This window comes from Embiotoca jacksoni, unplaced genomic scaffold (assembly GCF_022577435.1).
Source record: "Embiotoca jacksoni isolate LCO1_2020_lvr unplaced genomic scaffold, fEmbJac1.0.p SCAF_66, whole genome shotgun sequence".
Lineage (NCBI taxonomy): Eukaryota > Metazoa > Chordata > Actinopteri > Embiotocidae > Embiotoca > Embiotoca jacksoni.
This window is the reverse complement of record NW_027185421.1, coordinates 35,001-52,318: the sequence shown is the minus strand read 5'-3', so window position 1 is coordinate 52,318 and position 17,318 is coordinate 35,001. Positions and strand designations below refer to the sequence as shown.

The 17,318-nt window shown below is 39.3% G+C and overlaps 2 protein-coding genes across 2 annotated transcripts in view; both read left to right on the top strand.

Annotated features, from left to right (window-relative positions):
* The first annotated feature begins 4,501 nt into the window (after positions 1–4,501).
* LOC138213980 (nuclear receptor subfamily 1 group D member 2-like) lies at positions 4,502–7,653 on the top strand. The gene is made up of 5 exons (XM_069175327.1): positions 4,502–4,535; positions 4,622–5,352; positions 5,444–5,629; positions 5,954–6,164; positions 6,323–7,653. Exons 1-5 carry the CDS (start codon positions 4,502–4,504, stop codon positions 6,520–6,522), a joined length of 1,362 nt encoding a protein of 453 aa, XP_069031428.1. The 3' UTR covers positions 6,523–7,653.
* Positions 7,654–15,139: 7,486 nt separating this feature from the next.
* Positions 15,140–17,318, top strand: part of LOC138213979 (nuclear receptor subfamily 1 group D member 2-like) — a 23,482-nt gene continuing 21,303 nt past the window's right edge. The window contains exons 1-2 of the mRNA XM_069175325.1: positions 15,140–15,182; positions 16,923–17,137. Coding sequence (XP_069031426.1) covers positions 15,140–15,182; positions 16,923–17,137 — 258 coding nt within the window. The remainder of the gene's footprint in view (positions 15,183–16,922; positions 17,138–17,318) is intronic.

Here is a 17,318-nt window from a genome sequence, read left to right as displayed (position 1 = left end):
TTAGACCATGGCTGGATTAACATGATAAAAAGACTTTACTATCGTCTGTATATATACTAGACTGCCACCAATTTCCCACTGTGAACTGCTAACAGAACTCCGAAGCCATAACCAAACGTAACATGTAGTAGTTTGTGGTCATTTGAATAAACAAAACTTCAAGTGAGAATATGTTCACAGACAACTTTCACACATATCTCTACGAGTCTGGTATGGATGTGATGACAAAATGTTTTTCTAAACTGAAGACGCTTTTAAATGTGAGCTGGTTAAGGGTTTCTGTACGCATATGCTTTGTATCTATAATTAATGCTCCCAAGGTTTTAAATCAGCACTAAATTATGAATGAGGTTAATGGTTAGACTTTGGTTGAGTTCACTGCACTTCTGTAAATTAACTTTCTCCTCCGGGCCGGTCTTTCTCAGCTCTATAATTCAAAGGAAGACTCTGAACTATATGATTTCTACAAACCAACAACCATCACCATAAAGTTTTGTGAAGGAACTTTGACTCTTACCCAAGAAGACAAAAGTCAAATGCACTGATGACGTCACTGAAAACTAAAAGAAAGAACAACAGAACAACACATTTACCTGGACAGCAGCCATTCAATCAAAATCCACCTTAAAACTAATACATACATGCAAGACTACATTTTGAATTCACTTGATCATGGTTGTAAACTTTTTCTAGTATTCATGAAGTTTCTGAGGTGATATGAGTTTGAAATTAAAGTAATTGATTTTTGAAGTTATTGAAATTCAAGTTTCAAAATTCCTTTATGAGATTGAATGTTCACGCCAGAAAACTGGAGGTTTGCCAAAAGGTTGAATTACACAACTTCAAACTAAAATAAATGTCGATGAAAATTTGAGATTTGGTAAATTAATATGAATGAAATATATTGAACTTTGGATGTATTTGCTTGATAATATAAATGATGGTATATTTATTGTAACAGTAGGTAAAACAGGTCAGTTCCATTGCTGCTGCTACTACTATTAGTGCAAAAATTATGACTGCATTTCTATGACTAACAGAAATAATAACAATAATGATGATTTTAAAAGCAAGAAGATAACAGTTAAACCAATGCTAATAGAAGATATACTTACATGTATAAAGTTTGTCATTTTAACTGATGGCAGTGGCAAATCAGGCGAAGTTGCAGTCAGTCGTGTCGACGCAAACTGTCTGCTCATCTCAAAAGTTTCCAGCTTGAAACTGCAGCATTTTTGCATGACTATATTTGAATATCCAAATAGCTAATTTGATAAAAGGTGAGAAGAGATTTTTTTTCTCCAATGTTTACCATCACCAACAAACATGAAATAGTTACTTTATTAATCACAGTAGGGTAAATGTTTTCGCTACAGCAGCATGATAGGTACAGGAAAGCAATAAAACAACAGAGTAAAAATATAAAGTATAAAAAATGCACAATATATACAATAACATAGAATAATTAAATGAAATTAAAACTAACTAAACAATAGTGCAAGGATCTAAACAAACAACAAAGAAGAAAACAAACAACCAACGGCGTTATTGTTGTGAGATTGATTTGGCCAGAGGTGAGTTATTGTACAGTCTTATTGCAGTGGGCAGGAATGATCTCCTGTATCAGGAATGATGTCCTGTATCAGGAATGATGTCCTGTATCAGGAATGATCTCCTGTATCAGGAATGATTTCATTTATCAGGAATGATCTCCTGTATCAGGAATGATCTCCTGTATCAGGAATGATCTCCTGTATCAGGAATGATCTCCTGTATCAGGAATGATCTCCTGTATCTGTCCTTGTGACATCGGAGCTGAAGGAGTTTATTGGAGAAAGTGCTCCGCTGTCCCTGCAGCAGATGGTGAAGAGGCTGGTCCAGATTATTCAATATGGATAATAATTTCTTCAGTATCCTCCTCTCCACCACCTTTTCCAGGCTGCCCAGTTTCCCGAGCTACATACAAAATCATTTCTTGTCAGTGATACACCAGAAAAAGATCTGTGTATTTTCATTTGAACTCCACTCGGCAAACGAGCTCAATATAACATTAAATGTACATCAGCTAACATGACATGAAAATGATGCAATTCTAAACTATGTAAAATTATGTTCGGGGTTTGCTCATCGTTTACTGCAAATCTTTTTATACTTGACAATATGAACACACTTATGCACTCAAATTACTTAAGTGACTATCTGTAATGCGATTTGGAACACAGAAGATGTCTCCTTGGAGAGATTTTCTGAAAATATGAGCGACTATCCCAGTTTTAAAATGATATTGTACCTCCCTTTCTTTCAAATCAGCCAAAGCTGGAGTCGCTCTTTTCAACATAAAAATTCTGCTGATCTCAAAAGGTTCCAGCTTGACACTGCAGCGTATTTGCATGACTATATTTGAATATTCAAATTGACAATCTGATAATGGTAAGATGACATGTTTCCCGTCCATGTTTACCATTACCAACAAACATTAAATCCTGAGCTACATACATTATAATTCCTGGATACAGGTTAAAAAAAATAAAAAAAAGATCACTCGTGCAGCCGTCATCTGTGTATTTTCATTTGAACTCCACTCTGCAAACGAGCTCAATATAACATCAAATGTACATCAGCTAACATTACAGGAAAATGATGCAATTCTACACCATGTCAAATGATGTTAGAGGTTTGCACCTCCAGCAAAATGTAGCAGAGTAGCACCTGTATTTGTGTTCATCAAAATACTTAAGAAGTCTGCCACACCTTCTTGCATCTTGTGCGCACCTGTGTTGCGCAAAAGGAGATTAAAATAGGGCCCAACTAATTGGCCCAAAACCTTTTGTACAAAGATGCCTCAAGGTGTCCTGAAAAGACAGTTGAAGCATTTTAAAGGTAACAATCAAAAATATGTATTCACAGAAAGCTTCTAACAGCAGCATTGTGCAGCTGAGAATTCAGACCACAGCCAGTGTGCTAGTAACTCAATGTCACGTGTAATAAACTAGAAATAAATACCAGAATTAAATACAGTTTAGTATACCCCATTACTTCACTCTGATAATAAGAAAATAATGATCCTAACACATGTCAGGCACTACGAGATTTAGTAAAAATAGGGAGCAAGTGAAGATGACAACGTGTTTTGTTTTACAAAACAAACTCATTTGGTTAACAAAGTCTTCTACCGACGTCAAAAATGACGATATCAAGATGATGATTTGAATATAAAAGACTTCCAGCTACATTACTAATAATTTCATGTATTACACCTTTTTAGCTTGTAAATATTATCAGTTACAAGAGATGTCTTCATCCATTGGCTTCATCTCGGTCTGCTCCTTGTTTTCTGTTTGGGGTTGAAACGTCCACCTCAGTTTGAAGTCGTTCAGTAAACCCTTGTTGGTTAGCACTGCACTGAGCTGAGAAGGAATAAAAGTGACAGTAGTGTTTTGGGGAATCTAACTTCTTGAAGCATAAAATAATTAGTGTTAATGGAACATAACGTACAATTAAAATGTTATTAATTTGATGTTATTTTTGCTGATGGAGCACAGATTCACTTGAGGACTGGGAGTTACCAGAGTAAATAGTCAAGGCTCTTTTTGATCATTTTGTTTAATGTTAATGTAGTGCACATTTGTCTGAGGTCACGTGATACCTGCCCTCATTAACTTCAACCTGATTCTTCAGCTCTGACATCTCAGATCTGATACTTTTGGTCAGAAGCCTGAAGCCCGATTCGGTAATCTGACACTTGAAACTTAAAGACTCTTGTCTGACGTCTGAAATCGAACCCTTGTCGCTCTGATACCTGAGGTGTAAACGTGAAGTCTGAGGCCTGTGGAACCAGAGAATATTGTAATGACCTTTACCTGCTTTAGGATCTGAGCTTTAGTAGCTGGATCTGAAAGGTCAGCAGAAGAGTGAATCTTCATCCTCAACATGGTCGTCTTCACTCTTAGATCTGGACGGTCAAACACGTGACCACAAACCAAGGAAAGAGTCATTATTGCATTGCAAAAGAAAATGAGAGAAATGTATCTATAAGGTTTATATTTCTTTTCATCTTTATAGCACCAGAAGGAGTGTTCCTTGTTACAGTTCTCTTCAAGCCAACCATGGTCTGAATTTTCAGTTACACAGTGCTGGTTTCCGTAATTATTTGGCTGTCCACTAATCCAGTTTCTGAAGGAGCTGTTGGTCTTGTCCGACCACCTCCACGGTACCTGGTACAAACCAATCCACACTTCATGTATAGAGTTAACTGACATCACCTGTGTGTTTTCTTCATCATTTTCAATCATAGCCAGCTCTGTGTGGTGTGTTCTGCAGTACGTCTGGGCATCCTCCCATGTCACTACATTGGTAATTAGAGTATATGTTTTCTGGCCTGAAGGATTTGCAGCTACAGTGACAGAAAAGTAAAGTTAGTGTCAGAAGAACCATAGCATTGGTTGTGTGACGATGGTGATGTTTCCAAACACACATTTAGTTTCAGAAGACAGAGTAGATCATGTTAGTCACGTTCATTTTTTCCCCATCTGTCGGTCCACAGTACAACAACCTGTTGATTCTTTTCGTGCTCCTTAATTCGTCAAACTAACATCTGTCATTTTTTTTTTCTCTCTCTCAGCCGTCAGGTTTGGTCGCATCCCAAAGAGAGAGAAGCAGAGGATGCTGCTGGAGATGCAGAACACCATGAACAACATGATGAGCAACAACAGCCAGCTGCACAGCATGCTGCACGGCCACCAGAGCCCCCCGCTGCCCATGGAGGCCATGACCGGCGACGCCAGCGCCTCGCCGTCCTCCTCCTCCTCCTCCTCCTCCTCCTCCTCCGCCGCTTCCGAGTCTCCGTCCTGCTCCAACCCCTCCTCCACGCAGTGCGCCCAGGACTCTGAGTCGGTGGTTTCCATGGACACCAACTCCAGCTCGGCGTCGTCCTGCGGGTCGGACAGCGGCGAGGACGAGGCGGTCGTGGCGGTGAGCAAGCAGCACCAAGGCGCCTTCGCGTTCGGCCAGCAGAGGTCGGCGCGCCGGGGCCAGGCCACGCCCTCGCCGGTCGCCCCGGAGACGGGTGCCGAAGGCCGCACGGAGGAGGAGCAGCGGCAGGAGAGCTGGAACTGCTGGAACAACAACAACGCGGCGGCGGGCGGCTACCGGCACAAAGTTTACAGCGGTGGCCAGCACGTCACCAACTCTGCTTACAGGGAGGACAGAGGAGTCTACCAGCAGCAGCAGCTCAGCAGCGCCCCCAGCTGTGAACCGTCAGAAGACAGCCAAAGACAGCATGACTTCAATACACAAACTGCCTCATGTGGTTACCGTGGACCAACCGGCTGCGTGAGCAGCAGAGCACACCTGGTGAGTCGTTGGTTTCTTCGTCTCGCAGCAGAACACCAGACCGCTTTCCGATTACCTTGAAATGAACTCTCAGGTCCTCCGTGTTCTCCAGGTCTGCCCGATGAACACTTCACCTTACGTGGACCCCCGCAAGCCCAGCCAGGAGATCTGGGAGGAGTTCTCCATGAGCTTCACCCCCGCCGTGCGGGAGGTGGTCGAGTTCGCCAAGAGGATCCCGGGCTTCCGCGACCTCCCCGAGCACGACCAAGTGAGCCTGCTGAAGGCCGGGACCTTCGAGGTGAGAGGCCGAGCGTCGACGCGCCGTGTTGGTTTTTTGCGCGAGCCGACCGCGGCTTCCTCAAACAGAGCCGACTAATATTTGTTCCGATAACAGAATGGAAATGAAAAGAGACTTCACAAAATCCGTGACGTCGTTTCAGATATTTTAGTTGTAGTTCAATCAGGTGCTCCCGAAACGCTGACTAACCTTCAGCTTTTAGTGTGACATCATAACGTCCACTGAAAAGCTGAACGGACAAAAAAACGGCATCAGAATTATTCAGTCTTCAGTGTGCTGCAAACAAATGACAAACTCTTCTTCTTCTCTCTCTCGACCCGCCAGGTGCTGATGGTCCGGTTCGCCTCTCTGTTCAACGTGGCCGAGCGCACGGTGACCTTCCTGAGCGGCAAACGCTACAGCCTGGACACGCTGCGGTCGCTGGGCGCCGGCGAGCTGCTCAACTCCATGTGCGAGTTCAGCGAGAAGCTGGCGGCTCTGCGGCTCGACGCCGACGAGATGAGCCTCTTCACCGCCGTGGTGCTCGTCTCAGCCGGTAAGAACGCGTATATATATATATATATATATATATAGATATATATATCTATAGATATATATATATATATAGATATATATAAAGATTTTTTTTTTTTCGATCTGCTGTTGCGTCTCCGGTGTTAACGTGTCCTCCTCTCCGTCTCGTCTCCGTCTCAGACCGCTCGGGGATCCAGGACCTGAACCCGGTGGAGGCCCTGCAGGACAGACTGATCCGGGCGCTGCGAAACCTGGTGATGCAGAACCACGGCGACGAGTCGGCCACCACCTTCACCAAGCTGCTGCTCAAACTGCCCGAGCTGCGTTCACTCAACAACGTGCACTCGGAGGAACTGCTCTCGTTCAAAGTGCACCCTTAAAGGCTTCTTCCCGGGGGGGGGGGGCTCCCTCCTCCTCCTCCTCACCCCTCGTATTCAACCAACCCAGTTTTGTTTCTAGATTGTATGAAAAGTTATTTTTTATTCTATTTTTGTTAAGTAGGCCACGTGGGGTCAGAAGAGAGAGCGAGATATAAGACGTACTGTATTTATAGAAGAGACCGCTTACGCTTGTTGCACACAAACACACGGCAGTACACGTGTGTCAGAGGTTTTTGTTGTTGTTTTTTTACTTTTTATTCTCCAGAGAAAGACGAGTACTTAACTGGCTTTACGACCTTATGACAAAGTAGAATCTGATTAGTCGGGAAGATTCGGATTAGAATGTTGTTGTTGTTGTTGTTGTTGTTGTTTTCCTCCAAAAAAGCCATTTAATTCCAAAATGTATTCTGTGACGAGCAGGTGAATGTGAGAGACGATATGTACTGTACTTTACATACATGTGTGCGTGGTCCAATACTTAAAGACTGCTACGTGTGTGACGAGGAAGGCAAGCTATCAGAAAAAAACACATCGAAGAACGTGTGACGATGACGCTGCTAATGCATGGCTGTACTTAAAGTGGACAAATATTACTCGGATCTTCTCCCCTCGCCTCGGAAAGCATCTGCTCCTCGTCTCGGTGTGTGTATATATATATATATATATATATATATAGAGCGTCGTATGTTTAATTTGCATTTTGTTTACGTGTTCATGTGCACGGGAACCTCCCGCATGGTGATTTCCGGGGGGAGTCGATGACGCCATTTACAAAAAGCAAAACACTACATTTGCACAAGTTCTGGAGCAGAAAAACGATGTGACACAAAACCCACGAGTAGTGCGACACGGCATCATGTACATGTAATCACAACACGTGTTTCTTTTTGTCATTTTCCCACTTTCTGGATTTTACTTTTTTCTTTTTTTTCTTTTTTAAATCAAACTGTGTTTGCAGCACAGCACTGAATTTTGACACTTGTTTTTGTCATTTTGTTGAAATATCGGTTTCTTTTACTGGCATCAAGGCCATATGTAAATAACTATATAAATATATATATATATGTATAAATATCTGATGAAAATAGAATATAAATATGATATAGTATGAATAAAAAAAAGTGAAGAATACTGTGTGGTCTGTGTGGTTATTGATGTCTAAGTATATTTAATATTATAAATGATTAAATTCAAATATTAAATCCTCTGAACAGCAGTGATTACTGTTCACCACTAGGTGGAGCTCCATCCCTATGAAAACCAAGTGTTCAGCAGAACAGCAGATTGTGCTGCTTTCTGTCTCAACTGCAGTTTATATCACATTAGATTTAATTAATCTAACAACTTGTAAAATTTCACAGTATTATTATCAGCAGATTTAGTTTTCTATTGGGCGGTGAATTAATGATAATTTTATTTTAGATTTACAAATATAAGAGTTGTGTGTAAAGTACAATAGGGTTAAAAGCTGTGAAAAGAAGCTTCATGTAAAGCCTATATTAAACCCCCCCCCCCCCAAAAAAAAAGACTGGACAGAATAAATAGAGAAATAAATAAAGCAGAACATTTCAACATTTCAACCAAACTCTTTTCGAAACAGCTGTTACCAAACACTAATAAACACAGGTGTGCGTCATGAGGCGTGTACTCAAAGCGAGTGCAACATACCCAGGCTTTCTCTGGCTGAGCTGGCTAAAAAAGGAGAAACCCACAGTTAAAGAAAATCAGTTCCACAACTGTGGTTATCATCAAAATGTCATACTGTAGTACGTCATCCAAAATTTACCCCCAAAAAATACATATGATAGTATGTCAAAAAAAAAAGTCAAACAAATGTCATAGTGTGTAGTCAAAAAAGTAAAAAAAAATTGTCATAGTAGTATGTCTTTCAAAGTGTCAAAAAAATATTGTCCTATGGTATTTGGTCTGGACTTTTGGTATATGACTTGGCTGAAGAAGTTCATTGTGTTCCCGCCTGCCACACAGGGGTCCTAAGGTCAAACCCCTGATGGGAAGAGAACAAATCTTTAACACAAAATGTTTGTGTGATCAGCAAAGTATATCGATCTATATATTGTCGGAAATGTCAAAAACGTTTAGTAGAAAATTTGATAAGAGTCATGCCATAGTATGTCGTCCAAAATGTCCACAAAATGTTATACATTTATGTATGTCGTCAATAAAAGTCAAAGAAATGTCACTATAGTATGTGGTCCAGAATGTCAGTAAAATGTAATGGTGTTTGATATTTTACAAAAGGCTCATTGTAGTACAGGGTTGAGCGTCCCTGCCTGCCAAAAAGGAGACCGAAGTTCAATCCCCTGATGGGAAGAGAACAAATATTTTTTTAAAAATGGGCTTGTGTGATCAATAAAGTATATCTATCTATATATTGCCGGAAATGTCCAAAAAATGTCGTTGAAAAATTGATAAAGTCATGCTATAGAATGTCATCAAGAAAGTCTAAAAAAAGACACCCCCACAAAAAGTCATACGACAGTATGTCTTCAGAGATGTCCAAAAAATGTCATTCTTTAGTATGTCGTCAAAAAAATGTCATACTTTAGTATTGCTTTAAAAAAAATGTCTTACCAATGCCGTCCAAAATGTCCAAAAAATGTCATCTATAGTAGGTTGTCAAAAATGCTCTAAAAATGTCATACAATCCTATGTCACCAAAAAAAGGTCATAATATAGTATGTCTTAATAAAAATGAGTTTGGCAAAGTTCGTCCCACCAGAGAGGGCAGCAAAACACGACATCTCTGTCTGAAGTTTAGTTACTCATAAAATGTACAAGATACTTCATGTAATTCTTCACAAGAGTGCCATATCATCTAATTCGCTTTATTCATTTTTTCCAGAGCAAGATTCATTTTGCACAATTTTGAAAAGACAAATATTACAAAGATGAAAAAAAGATACAATACAGAGCAGAGAAAGGCAAAAAAGTAAATGAGCCTCTTGAAAGCCTCCACCCAGGTAATTTTTAAAGTTCACAAAGTTACAGAAAACACAAAGGATATACAGTACAGAAATATTATGACTACATACAACTAATGAAAATCAAATAAAAACAAAATGTTCATGACAACAACATCAAAAACAATAATATTAACAGAAAAGCAAAACAAAAATGTGAGTTTGATGATGGATGAGAGTGTATGTTCATATGTGCATGTGATGTGTATGTTACAGTTACAAAACAGCAGTTACAAGTTTTTTTTTAAGCACATTTTAAAGCATTTTATAGAGAAACAGCTTCTTGCCAAATGGGAAAAGCCAAGTTGGTACCCTGATTATATCATATCTGAGTCAAGTCAGCAATTGAGGTTAAGATAAGTTAAGATGACAACATGCTTTGTTTTACAGTATTATTTACTGGAATTGGATATCCAAAGCATCTATCTACATTAATCATAGTTCCATGTATTCTACCTTTATAGCTTGTAAATTATACCCATCACCCAGGATGTCTTCATCCATTGGCTTCATCATTCTCTTCCCCTTGTTTTCTTTTTTGGGTTGAATCTTCCACCTCAGTTTGAAGTCATTCAGTAGAGTCTTGTTGGTTATCAATGCACCTAGCTGGAGGAAATAAAAGTGACAGTACTGTTAAAGTCAGAGGTCTCCAACCTGTACCTTGTGAACTACCAGTAGCCCGCGACCCAGTTCTGAGTAGATTGTGGAAGGTTGAAACAACATGCAGTGTATCTCGTATATAGACTTTCTTGAACGGGTCACCCAGGTATATTGACGGCCGGCCAAGTATCTTCGATCAAATTCAGCGTTTCTTTATTCATTTATTTATAATCTGTCCGGGAGAACGACGCTATCAAGACGATGATTTGAACATCAAAGTCATCTATCTACATTAATCATAGTTTCATGTATTCTACGTTTATAGCTTGTAAATATTACCCATCACACGGGATGTCTTCATCCATTGGCTTCATCATTGTCTGCTCCTTGTTTTCTTTTTTGGGTTGAATATTCCACCTCAGTTTGAAGTCATTCAGTAGAGTCTTGTTGGTTATCAATTCACCGAGCTGAGAGGGAATAAAAATGACACAAGTGAACACTAACTTCATAAAGCAGAAACTAATTAAAGGAGTAATGTAACATAATGTACAATTAATACATTGTTTATGTCCTTTTAGTTTTTGCTGTAAACCCAATTCGAACCATTATCATTAAAAGGATATCTCAGAAACGTCTGAATTGAACTTTTTCAAATATAGCACAACTACTCACTTGACATCAAAGCTCAGGATCACTGTGACTTCACATCTTCCTCATTCTTGTGAATGTAATATTTCAGGAATCCTTAAAGGGCTTTTTTCAAGGTTGGCACAAACATTCACTTAGACTGAAGGATGGACTGATACGATTTTGGGGGTCAAAGGTCAAGGCCGCAGTCATCTCACACGGACTCATACTCATGAGCGAAGGTAACTGTGACCTCATTAAACACCCTTGTGATCATAACTCAATAATTCATACCCTTGTTATGACAACACTTCAATCACATTCCTAACAAGAGGAAATTATTACTATTCTTATTTGTCTATTATTGAGCACCAAAACGAGGAGCAGAAGAGCAGAACAGAAGTCTGATGTCTGATATTGAAGTCCGATATCTGAACCTTGATGACTACAGTATGAAGAGTAAACATGACGCCTGAAACCTTCAAACTGAATCCTATCATCTGATGTGGAAGTCTGGAGGATGGTCCAGAATTGTTTCTGTGATTTTGCATGAGAGAACCAGAGAATATGGGAGTGAGATTTACCTTCTGTAGGATCTGAGCCTGAATAAATGGATCTGAAAGATCAGCAGTAGAGTGAATCTTCATCCTCACCATTGTCTTCACTCGTACATCTGGACAGTCAAACAAACACATGATCACAAACCCAAGACTGAAACATTATTGCAACGCAAGAAAAAAAGAAAAATGCATTGTAAAGGTTTAAATTTCTTTTCACCTTTATAGCACCAGAAGGAGTGTTTGCTGTTACAGCTTATATCAACCCAAACGTGGTCTGAATTCTCAGCTGCACAGGACTCTAAACCATCGTTGTTATTTGGGTCTCCACTCTTCCAGTTTCTGAAGGAGCTGTTGGTCTTGTCCGACCACCTCCACGGTACCCGGTACAAACCAATCCACACATGATATGTTGACTTAACTGACATCACCTGTGTGTTTTCCTGATCATTCTCAATCATAGCCAGGTCTGTGTGGTGTGTTCTGCAGTACGTCTGGGCATCCTCCCATGTCACTCCATTGGTAATTAGAGTATATGTTTTCTGGCCCGAAGAATTTACAACTGCAACAGAAGAAACGTAAAGTGAGTGTGAGATGAACCATAGCAGTAGTTGTGTGAAGTTGTTGGTGTTTGAAAACACACATTTGGGTTATCTGGAGATGAGTGGTTATGAAATAATGTTTTCACATTAATAGAACATACAGATGTACTTAAGTACAGACAGCCTGATCACCAGTGTGCAGCCATAAAAAGTAATTAAAGAGGACTTTTGACAGTGTTACTTCTTGTCTTTATAGAATCAGCCATAATCTACTAGATGTTTAGTTGGTGGCTACAATCATCTGTAAACAACATCTCACCTTACTGTAGTCATGTTGAAATTAAGTATAATGTGTCATTACACCGTGATATCATTGAAGGTGTTATATACCACTCACTTTGACCAGATCCAAACAGTCTCAAAACTTTCAGCAACAGAGAGCAGTTTCACAAAACAAAATGTAAATGCTAAATTTTTCTTACCTTGGTAACAAACAAAATATCTTGTGTCCTTGCAATTAACATCACCCCATGTTCCACCGTCAGACATTTTGACACAGGCTTCATTTCCAACCTGATTATTCGGCTCTCCTGGACTCCACTTGTGGTAACCAGTTGTACTTGTTTTACCAGTCCCCGACCATCTCCAGGAGTTTGCATCATTGCCCATAACTCCTTTCCAGGATTTTGGGTCATCAGTCAGTCCGATCCATGCATATCCGGTCTCACCACTAGGCCTGTTTAACCTGCTAATGTCATCCTTGCTTTCAAAGGTCGCCAGGTCGGTGTGTTTCACTCTGCAGTAATGCTGTGCATCGTTCCAGTTCATTTTTAAGTTGACATGGTGGTATTCACGAAAGTTGTCAGGAGAGCAGGAAGTGAGGCCAAATCCTGGAGGTTGATGATAGAGAACATATTTAACTGTGAAACACTGAAAATCGTATTCTGAATGGTTCGTCTGAATAATTTTGAAATCCCTTTATTTCACAATGATAACACATTTTTTATTTATTACTTTACTGTTTGAGGTATTTCCAAGTACACAACCCCGTGCAACGCTATCATTTGCTGTGTTCCAAGTCAAGTACTCTAATGAGTACACTCACGTATAGTACTCTTACATGCCGACAGTGTAGCTTTGTCTCAAATCGCATGTTGATCTGCACTTACTGGAAATGACCGTAACATTTGAATGTAGCAGAAACAGGTTATGTGCACTCAAAACTCTTATTGAACAATAATATCAACAACTACCCACATACAGTCAAATCTGATAATCCAAACGTGATTCTTTCCCTTCAGTACTTCATTTTAAGGCTCCTTTTTTCCAGAATGAATTTCCATCATTTCACACATCTACATTTTAGGATTATGTTCTTCTACTTAATGTGGAGATTTTTTTTCTTTTGGATAACTTCATTTATTTGACAGTTTGGTGTAAAAAAAAAAATCATTTCACAAGTCAATTGTGTCCCGTTTTTTATTCTACAATTCTTTGTTTAGAAAAATGTGTTGTTGCATAATTCTGAGGAATTTTTTAACTTGAAATGTTAAATGATTTTGGTGACAGGAAACTGAAAAACACTAAAGTTATTGAATTCTTTTCCAATTAAAGAATCCTGTAAAGTGTGCAAAATCCTATTTTTTGAAAGATATGTCGACTTTTACCACATACCATCAGGATACTCATCCTATACTGCATGTTTTTTTTACGTGACAGTATGATCATATTTATGCACTCAAATTACTTTAGTGACTACCTGGTATGTGATTTGGAACACAGGAAATGTCTCCTTGGAGAGATTTTTTGAAAATGAGAGCCACTATCCCAGTTTTAAAACGATATTACGCCTCCCTTTCTTCAAGGCTACCTCTCCTTCTCTGTTCCAGTGTGGCTGGACAAGATTTTCTAATCATATATTTCAAAGTAGTTCTAAAACACCATAATTGGGTACTTAGACCATGGCTGGATTAACATAAGGAGGCTTTGGGCAAAAATGTTTTACTGACCTCCCACTTGCGACCATCTGAATATATACCCGACTGCCACCAAGTTCCCACTGTGACCTGCTAACAGACTTCCCAAGCTATAAAAATACTTAATATGTTGTAGTTTGTGGTAATTAAAATAAACAAAACTTTATGTGAGAATATGTTTGCAGACAATTTCACACGTCGTATCTCACCGACTCTGGCATGGATGTGATGATTTTTTTTCTTCTAAACTGAAGACACATTTAAATGTGAGCTTGTGAAGGGTTTCTGTAGGAATATGCTTTGTATCTATAATTAATGCTCCCAAGTATTTAAATCAGGATTAAATTATGAAAGAGGGTAATTGAAAGACTTTGGTTGAGTTCACTGCACTTCTGTAAATTAACTTTCTCCTCCGGGCCGGTCTTTCTCAGCTCTATAATTCAATGGAAGACACTGAACTATATGACTTCTACAAACCAACAACCATCACCATAAAGTTTTGTGAAGGAACTTTGACTCTTACCCAAGAAGACAAAAGTCAAATGCACTGATGACGTCACTGAAAACTAAAAGAAAGCACAACAGAACAACACATTTACCTGGACAGCAGCCATTCAATCAAAATCCACCTGAAAACTAATACATACATGCATGACTACATTTTGAATTCACTTGATCATGGTTGTAAACTTTTTCTAGTATTCATGAAGTTTCTGAGGTGATATGAGTTTGAAATAAAAGTAGTTGTTTTTTGTAGTTATTGAAATTCAACTATCAAAATTCCTTTGTGAGATTGAATGTTCACGCCAGAAAACTGGAGGTTTGCCAAAAGTTTGAATTACACAACTTCAAACTAAAATAAATGTCTATGAAAATTTGAGATTTGGTAAATTAATATTCATGAAATATATTGAACTTTGGATGTATTTGTTTGATAATATAAATGACGGTATATTTATTGCAACAGTAGGTAAAACAGGTCAGTTCCATTGCTGCTGCTACTACTAGTAGTGCAAAAATTATGACTGCATTTCTATGACTAACAGAAATAATAACAATAATGATGATATTAAAAGCAATAAGATAACAGTTAAACCAATAATAATAGAAGATATACTTACATGTATAAAGTTTGTCATTTTAACTGATGGCAGTGGCAAATCAGGCGAAGTTGGAGTCAGTCGTGTCGACGCAAACTGTCTGCTGATCTCAAAAGTTTCCAGCTTGACACTGCAGCATTTTTGCATGACTATATTTGAATATCCAAATAGCTAATTTGATAAAAGGTGAGAAGAGATTTCTTTCACACGTTTCCCAAAACCTTTTGTACAAAGATGCCTCAAGGTGTCCTGAAAAGACAGTTGAAACATTTTAAAGGTAACAATCAAAAATATGTATTCACAGAAAGCTTCTAACAGCAGCATTGAGCAGCTGAGAATTCAGACCACAGCCAGTGTGCTAGTAACTAAATGTCACGTGTAATAAACTAGAAATAAATACCAGAATTAAATACAGTTTATTATACCCCATTGCTTCACTCTGATAATAACAAAATAATGATCCTACCAGGTGCCAGGCACTACGAGATTTATTAAAAACAGGGAGCAAGTGAAGATGACAACATGTTTTGTTTTACAAAACAAACTCATTTGGTTAACAAAGTCTTCTACCTACGTCAAAAATGACGATATCAAGATGATGATTTGAATATAAAAGTATTCTAGCTACATTACTAATAATTTCATGTATTCCACCTTTTTAGCTTGTAAATATTATCAGTTACAAGAGATGTCTTCATCCATTGGCTTCATCTCGGTCTGCTCCTTGTTTTCTTTTTGGGGTTGAAACGTCCACCTCAGTTTGAAGTCGTTCAGTAAACCCTTGTTGGTTAGCACTGCACTGAGCTGAGAAGGAATAAAAGTGACAGTAGTGTTTTGGGGAATCTAACTTCCTGAAGCATAAAATAATTAGTGTTAATGGAACAAAACGTACAATTAAAATGTTATTAATTTGATGCTATTTTTGCTGATGGAGCACAGATTCACTTGAGGACTGGGAGTTATCAGAGTAAATAGTCAAGGCTCTTTTTGATCATTTTGTTTAATGTTAATGTAGTGCACATTTGTCTGAGGTCACGTGATACCTGCCCTCAGTAACTTCAACCTGATTCTTCAGCTCTGACATCTCAGATCTGATACTTTTGGTCAGAAGCCTGAAGCCCGATTCGGTAATCTGACACTTGAAACTTAAAGACTCTTGTCTGACGTCTGAAATCGAACCCTTGTCGCTCTGATACCTGAGGTGTAAACGTGAAGTCTGAGGCCTGTGGAACCAGAGAATATTGTAATGAGCTTTACCTGCTTTAGGATCTGAGCTTTAGTAGCTGGATCTGAAAGGTGAGCAGTAGAGTGAATCTTCATCCTCACCATGGTCGTCTTCACTCTTAGATCTGGACGGTCAAAAACGTGATCACAAACCAAGGAAAGAGTCATTATTGTATTGCAAAAGAAAATGAGAGAAATGTATCTATAAGGTTTGTATTTCTTTTCATCTTTATAGCACCAGAAGGAGTGTTCCTTGTTACAGTTCTCTTCAAGCCAACCATGGTCTGAATTCTCAGTTACACAGTGCTGGTTACTGTAATTATTTGGCTGTCCACTAATCCAGTTTGTGAAGGAGCTGTTGGTCTTGTCCGACCACCTCCACGGTACCCGGTACAAACCAATCCACACTTCATGTATAGAGTTAACTGACATCACCTGTGTGTTTTCTTCATCATTTTCAATCATAGCCAGCTCTGTGTGGTGTGTTCTGCAGTACGTCTGGGCATCCTCCCATGTCACTACATTGGTAATTAGAGTATATGTTTTCTGGCCTGAAGGATTTGCAGCTACAGTGACAGAAAAGTAAAGTTAGTGTCAGAAGAACCATAGCATTGGTTGTGTGAAGATGGTGATGTTTCCAAACACACATTTAGTTTCAGAAGACAGAGTAGATCATGTTAGTCACGTTCATTTTTCCCCATCTGTCGGTCCACAGTACAACAACCTGTTGATTCTTTTCGTGCTCCTTAATTCGTCAAACTAACATCTGTCATTTTTTTTTTCTCTCTGTCAGCCGTCAGGTTTGGTCGCATCTCAAAGAGAGAGAAGCAGAGGATGCTGCTGGAGATGCAGAACGCCATGAACAACATGATGAGCAACAACAGCCAGCTGCACAGCATGCTGCACGGCCACCAGAGCCCCCCCCTGCCCATGGAGGCCATGACCGGCGACGCCAGCGCCTCGCCGTCCTCCTCCTCCTCCTCCTCCTCCTCCTCCTCCTCACCCCTCGTATTCAACCAACACAGTTTTGTTTCTAGATTGTATGAAAAGTTATTTTTTATTCTATTTTTGTTAAGTAGGCCACGTGGGGTCAGAAGAGAGAGCGAGATATAAGACGTACTGTATTTATAGAAGAGACCGCTTACGCTTGTTGCACACAAACACACGGCAGTACACGTGTGTCAGAGTT